This window comes from Palaemon carinicauda, chromosome 1 (assembly GCF_036898095.1).
Source record: "Palaemon carinicauda isolate YSFRI2023 chromosome 1, ASM3689809v2, whole genome shotgun sequence".
Taxonomy (NCBI): domain Eukaryota; kingdom Metazoa; phylum Arthropoda; class Malacostraca; order Decapoda; family Palaemonidae; genus Palaemon; species Palaemon carinicauda.
Window position 1 is genome coordinate 79080662 of NC_090725.1, and position 7500 is coordinate 79088161.

Here is a 7500-nt window from a genome sequence, read left to right on the forward strand (position 1 = left end):
CCTCTCCCGAGACTCCTCTCAAAGGTCCAAGGTACATGCAGCAAAGCCTCTCCTGAGACTCCTCTCAAAGATCTATGGTACATGCAGCAAAGCCTCTCCTGAGACTCCTCTCAAAAGGTCCAAGGTACATGCAGCAAAGCCTCTCCTGAGACTCCTCTCAAAAGGTCCCAGGTACATGCAGCAAAGCCTCTCCTGAGACTCCTCTCAAAAGGTCCGAGGTATATGCAGTAAAGCCTCTCCTGGGACTCCTCTCAAAAGGTCCAAGGTACATGCAGCAAAGCCTCTCCTGAGACTCCTCTCAAAAGGTCCGAGGTATATGCAGTAAAGCCTCTCCTGGGACTCCTCTCAAAAGGTCCAAGGTACATGCAGCAAAGCCTCTCCTGAGACTCCTCTCAAAAGGTCCCAGGTACATGCAGCAAAGCCTCTCCTGAGACTCCTCTCAAAAGGTCCCAGGTACATGCAGCAAAGCCTCTCCCGAGACTCCTCTCAAAAGGTCCAAGGTACATGCAGCAAAGCCTCTCCTGAGACTCCTCTCAAAGGTCCCAGGTACATGCAGCAAAGCCTCTCCCGAGACTCCTCTCAAAAGGTCCAAGGTACATGCAGCAAAGCCTCTCCTGAGACTCCTCTCAAAGGTCCCAGGTACATGCAGCAAAGCCTCTCCCGAGACTCCTCTCAAAAGGTCCCAGGTACATGCAGCAAAGCCTCTCCTGAGACTCCTCTCAAAGGTCCCAGGTACATGCAGCAAAGCCTCTCCCGAGACTCCTCTCAAAAGCTCCAAGGTACATGCAGCAAAGCCTCTCCTGAGACTCCTCTCAAAGGTCCAAGGTACATGAAGCACAGCCTCTCCTGACACTCCTCTCAAAAGGTCCAAGGTACATGCAGCAAAGCCTCTCCTGAGACTCCTCTCAAAAGGTCCAAGGTATATGCAGCAAAGCCTCTCCCGAGACTCCTCTCAAAGGTCCAAGGTACATGCAGCAAAGGCTCTCCCGAGACTCCTCTCAAAGGTCCAAGGTACATGCAGCAAAGCCTCTCCTGAGACTCCTCTCAAAAGGTCCAAGGTACAGGCAGCAAAGCCTCTCCTGAGACTCCTCTCAAAAGGTCCAAGGTACAGGCAGCAAAGCCTCTCCTGAGACTCCTCTCAAAGGTCCAAGGTACATGAAGCACAGCCTCTCCTGACACTCCTCTCAAAAGGTCCAAGGTACATGCAGCAAAGCCTCTCCTGAGACTCCTCTCAAAAGGTCCAAGGTATATGCAGCAAAGCCTCTCCCGAGACTCCTCTCAAAGGTCCAAGGTACATGCAGCAAAGCCTCTCCTGAGACTCCTCTCAAAGGTCCAAGGTACATGAAGCACAGCCTCTCCTGACACTCCTCTCAAAAGGTCCAAGGTACATGCAGCAAAGCCTCTCCTGAGACTCCTCTCAAAAGGTCCAAGGTATATGCAGCAAAGCCTCTCCCGAGACTCCTCTCAAAGGTCCAAGGTACATGCAGCAAAGCCTCTCCTGAGACTCCTCTCAAAGGTCCAAGGTACATGAAGCACAGCCTCTCCTGACACTCCTCTCAAAAGGTCCAAGGTACATGCAGCAAAGCCTCTCCTGAGACTCCTCTCAAAAGGTCCAAGGTATATGCAGCAAAGCCTCTCCCGAGACTCCTCTCAAAGGTCCAAGGTACATGCAGCAAAGGCTCTCCCGAGACTCCTCTCAAAGGTCCAAGGTACATGCAGCAAAGCCTCTCCTGAGACTCCTCTCAAAAGGTCCAAGGTACAGGAAGCAAAGCCTCTCCTGAGACTCCTCTCAAAAGGTCCAAGGTACATGCAGCAAAGCCTCTCCTGAGACTCCTCTCAAAGGTCCAAGGTACATGAACCACAGCCTCTCCTGACACTCCTCTCAAAAGGTCCAAGGTACATGCAGCAAAGCCTCTCCCGACACTCCTCTCAAAAGGTCCAAGGTACATGCAGCAAAGCCTCTCTTGAGACTCCTCTCAAAAGGTCCAAGGTACATGCAGCAAAGCCTCTCCTGAGACTCCTCTCAAAAGGTCCAAGGTACATGCAGCAAAGCCTCTCCCGAGACTCCTCTCAAAAGGTCCAAGGTATATGCAGCAAAGCCTCTCCTGAGACTCCTCTCAAAAGGTCCAAGGTACAGGCAGCAAAGCCTCTCCCGAGACTCCTCTCAAAGGTCCAAGGTACATGCAGCAAAGCCTCTCCCGAGACTCCTCTCAAAAGGTCCAAGGTATATGCAGCAAAGCCTCTCCCGAGACTCCTCTCAAAAGGTCCAAGGTACATGCAGCAAAGCCTCTCCCGAGACTCCTCTCAAAGGTCCAAGCTACATGCAGCAAAGCCTCTCCCGAGACTCCTCTCAAAGGTCCAAGGTACATGCAGCAAAGCCTCTCCTGAGACTCCTCTCGAAAGGTCCAAGGTACAGGCAGCAAAGCCTCTCCTGAGACTCCTCTCAAAGGTCCAAGGTACAGGCAGCAAAGCCTCTCCTGAGACTCCTCTCGAAAGGTCCAAGGTACAGGCAGCAAAGCCGCTCCCGAGACTCCTCTCAAAGGTCCAAGGTACATGCAGCAAAGCCTCTCCCGAGACTCCTCTCAAAAGGTCCAAGGTACATGCAGCAAAGCCTCTCCCGAGACTCCTCTCAAAGGTCCAAGGTACATGCAGCAAAGCCTCTCCCGAGACTCCTCTCAAAAGGTCCAAGGTACATGCAGCAAAGCCTCTCCTGAGACTCCTCTCAAAGGTCCAAGGTACATGCAGCAAAGCCTCTCCTGAGACTCCTCTCGAAAGGTCCAAGGTACATGCAGCAAAGCCTCTCCCGAGACTCCTCTCAAAAGGTCCAAGGTATATGCAGCAAAGCCTCTCCTGAGACTCCTCTCAAAAGGTCCAAGGTACATGCAGCAAAGCCTCTCCCGAGACTCCTCTCAAAGGTCCAAGGTACATGCAGCAAAGCCTCTCCCGAGACTCCTCTCAAAGGTCCAAGGTACATGCAGCAAAGCCTCTCCTGAGACTCCTCTCGAAAGGTCCAAGGTACAGGCAGCAAAGCCTTTCCTGAGACTCCTCTCAAAGGTCCAAGGTACAGGCAGCAAAGCCTCTCCTGAGACTCCTCTCGAAAGGTCCAAGGTACAGGCAGCAAAGCCGCTCCCGAGACTCCTCTCAAAGGTCCAAGCTACATGCAGCAAAGCCTCTCCCGAGACTCCTCTCAAAAGGTCCAAGGTACAGGCAGCAAAGCCTCTCCTGAGACTCCTCTCAAAAGGTCCAAGGTACAGGCAGCAAAGCCTCTCCTGAGACTCCTCTCAAAGGTCCAAGGTACAGGCAGCAAAGCCGCTCCCGAGACTCCTCTCAAAGGTCCAAGGTACATGCAGCAAAGCCTCTCCCGAGACTCCTCTCAAAAGGTCCAAGGTACATGCAGCAAAGCCTCTCCCGAGACTCCTCTCAAAGGTCCAAGGTACATGCAGCAAAGCCTCTCCCGAGACTCCTCTCAAAAGGTCCAAGGCACATGCAGCAAAGCCTCTCCTGAGACTCCTCTCAAAGGTCCAAGGTACGATTCAGATACGAGGTATAAATATGTTTAAACATCAATCATTGTTGTATTCCTTCATCATATTCACTCGTAGCGATGTTCAAATGAATGCTGGCACGTTGCTATATATTAGTTAAGTTATAAACAATAGTGGGCTGTGGCACCCTAGCAGTACCAGCTGAACTCGGTTGAGTCCCTTGTTAGGCTGGGAGGAACGTAGAGAGTAGAGGTCCCCTTTTTTGTTTTGTTTCATTGGTTGATGTCGGCTACCTCCAAAAATTGGGGAAGTGCCTTGGTATATGTATGTATGTAATAAACAATCATCCACATCAGCCGTTAATAGTGTACTGCAGAACAAAGGCCTCAAACAGGTCCTTTCACTTGCGTCTATTTATGGCCTTTCATGCTAGTCCACAACCCGTAAACTTTCTTACTTCGCCAATACATCGTCTTCTCTTCCCTCCCCTGCTTCGTTGGCAATCTCTAGCGGCCCATTCTGTTATTCATAATGTCCATCTACTGTCTGTCATTCTCATTATGTGTCCTGCCCATGTCCATTTCTTTTTCTTACATGTTAGAATATCTACTTTAGTTTGCTCACATATCCAGGTCGCTCTTTTTCTGTCATTGTTAATCCCATCACTATTCTTTAAACAGCTCTTTTTATTGCAACTAGCTTATGTTCTAAGTCTTTAGTAAGGCTCCAAGTTTCTGATACACAAGTTCATGCTGGTAGGACCACCTGATTAAATACTTTTCTTTTTTGGAGAAAATAGCAATTTACTTTTCATAATGTCATTTGCTGAAGTTCTACGAAGATAGACCTTTAGGCACTCCACTGGACATAGAGATGCATCTTCTTTCAGAGGGCAAATTCTCCAGGGACCCCACCTATTGGTGGTTAGCTCGTTCTTGGCAAGAAACGTTGGGTCCGGTTAACCAAATGCTATTCATTCTAAGCTTATCCTTCTTTTTACTTTGGTGTCGTGTCCAGGGGAAACACTGTCTGTCTTGAGCACGTATACTCATTAAAAATCAGGTTCATCCATATTATTATTATTATTATTAAATGCTAAGCTACAACCCTAGTTGGAAAAGCAGGATGCTATAAGCCCAGGGGCCCCAACAGGGAAAATAGCCCAGTGAGGAAAGGAAACAAGGAAAAATGAAATATTTTATGAACAGCAAAAACATTGAAATAAATATTTCTTAACTCTTATTTGATGTGTCTGCATTTTCATTGAACATTATCTTAGTTTCACTCATTCATTTTCAGTCCTGGATTTCTGCTTTCTCTATTCAAATCTTCTATAGCCTCTGTAATTCTTTCTAAGATTTACTAAACGCAAGTATGTCATATCGTCACCCTCATAAACTAACTTCCACTTGTTGGGAAATCCAAAAAAAAAAAAAAAAAAAAAAAAAAAAACTTCTCATTCCCTAATTCTTTATATCATTGTCTTGAGTTTCAATTCACAAATTCTTAATACAAGAATTTGTGAATTAGAATTTGTTAATTGAAGCTCAACACAATGATATAAAGAATTAGGAAATGAGAAGGTTTTTTTTTTTATTTCCCAACAAGTGGAGAATCACCCTCATAAACTAACTGCCTAAGTCATTTTCTCCACTTGTTGGGAAATAAAAAAAAAAAAAAACCTTCTCATTTCCTAATTCTTTATATCATTGTCTTGAGTTTCAATTCACAAATTCTTAATAGAAGAATTTGTGAATTAGAATTTGTTAATTGAAGCTCAACACAATGAAATAAAGAATTAAGAAATGAGAAGGTTTTTTTTATTTCCCAACAAGTGGAGAAAATGACCTAGGCAGTTAGTTTATGAGGGTGACGATATACAAACCTTAAGTAAATTGGGGAAAACTTTATTTGGGCACCTGGGACCTGGGTTGGACCCGTTCTTGTATCTCAATAGGAGGACCTCAAGTTGGAACCCGATGGAAGGTAGAAAGTTTGGTAATTTAGAAATAAAAAAAAAAATACCTTTGAAAACTAGTATTCTATCCAGGAATTTATATTCAATGTTCTCCTTTTGGAGCAATTGGAAAAATGGCAACTTGGAGCATTGGAAGATATACAGGGTGAGGTAAAAGTTGGGGTTTCAGTTATTTCATCATCTTTTTCACAATATTGGAAGATATACAGGGTAGTCCAAAAGTAAGGTTACAGTTAGTTCATATTTTTCTTCAACAACATCTGTAATAAAAATAAATCTTAATAGATAGTTTTTTTTATTAGGATTATTATCATTAGTATCATTGTCACTGTAAAAAATATGGAAACCAATATTAAAATACAAATTCATTAGTATCATTGTCATTGTAAAAAATATGGAAACCAATATTAGAATACAAATTCACATAAAATATAACATGGAAATAACATTAACGATAACGATAACGATAACGATAATGATAATAATAATTTTCTGAATTATTGAACTCTCTTCAATAGTTCCATATTCCAAATTTTCACGATTATTGACACTTGTAAAATCCAATTATATTACATAAGAGAAACATTTTCATGTCCCTAAATTTTTTATGATGATAATCAATCTACCAATACAGCTAAGGGAAATTACATGATCCAGATGAACTAAAACTTAAATTGAATTATCTTGTATACAGTTTAAAAGAAATCTATTCGCCATTTGTTTTTCTCCCGTTTAGAAATGTTATTATATATATATATATATATATATATATATATATATATATATATATATATATATACATATATATATATGTATATATATATACATACATATGTATATATATTTATATACATATATGTATATATATACATACATATATTTACATATATATATATACATATATATGTATATATGCATATATATACACACACATATATATATATATATATATATATATATATATATATATATATATATATATATATATATATATATATATACACATATGTATGCCGCATTGAAAATAAGTATTTGTCCATTCCAAAATTTATAATCTCCAAAAATTTTCAAATTAATAAAGTCTAAATAAAATCACACTCATTGCAATTATTTTTAACAGATTAAACTTATTGAACTAGGGAATAACCATCAATTAAAAAACAATCAAGTCCCTGTTTTATTCCTCTAAGGTGGAAAAAAAAGCTATTGAAAACCCATTTATTTTCACTCAGCTATAACACTGAGACAAATGCAATTAACCCTCTTTATATTACATAGACTTTTACATTTTTAACTATAATATAAGTGATTTGGAAATCCCGTCTGAACGCTTAATAGCGAAAGCAGGGATACTTGATAAACCGTCAGACATAGACATAGACATAGACATAGACATAGACATAGAGAGGAGTACGTCCGTGATGTAAGACGATGTACCGATGTACATACATACATATACCAAAGGCACTTCCCCCAATTTTGGGGGGTAGCCGACATAAAAAAAAAAAAAAAAAAAAAAAAAAAAAAAAAAAAAAAAAAAAAAAAAAAAAAAAAAAAAAAAAAAGAGGGGGACCTCTACTCTCTACGATGTACTCTCGCAATATAAGTTATTCGAGTTCAAGAGCAACAGTATGATAAATGATCACCATACGATTAAAAATAAAATAATAGATTCTATATAAATATGTAATAGTATCAACAACAATAGAAAAAGATTGAAAATGCCAGAAAGACCCTGTTATTATTATTATTATTATTATTATTATTATTATTATTATTATTATTATTATTATTATTATTATTATTACAAGTTATCCGAGTTCAAGAGCAAAATTATGATAAATGATCACAATACGATTAAAAATAAAACAATATATTCTATATAAATATGTAATGGTATCAACAACAATAGAAAAAGTTTGAAAATGCCAGAAAGACCCTATTATTATTATTATTATTATTATTATTATTATTATTATTATTATTATTATTATTATTATTATTATTATTACTAGCCAAGCTACAACCCTAGTTGGA

At 40.7% G+C, this 7500-nt stretch overlaps 2 protein-coding genes across 2 annotated transcripts in view; one reads left to right on the forward strand and one right to left on the reverse strand.

The window, feature by feature from the left end:
• The window catches only part of LOC137648499 (serine/arginine repetitive matrix protein 2-like), a 2025-nt gene extending 197 nt beyond the window's left edge, over positions 1 to 1828 (forward strand). The window contains exons 1-6 of the mRNA XM_068381451.1: positions 1 to 124; positions 353 to 825; positions 866 to 1105; positions 1192 to 1291; positions 1378 to 1523; positions 1564 to 1828. The exon at positions 1 to 124 is cut by the window's left edge and continues 197 nt beyond it. Of these exons, the coding sequence (XP_068237552.1) occupies positions 1 to 124; positions 353 to 825; positions 866 to 1105; positions 1192 to 1291; positions 1378 to 1523; positions 1564 to 1828 (1348 nt within the window). The remainder of the gene's footprint in view (positions 125 to 352; positions 826 to 865; positions 1106 to 1191; positions 1292 to 1377; positions 1524 to 1563) is intronic.
• LOC137648144 (uncharacterized) overlaps positions 1 to 7500 on the reverse strand; it is an 874425-nt gene that overhangs the window by 705620 nt on the left and 161305 nt on the right. The window lies entirely within an intron of this gene.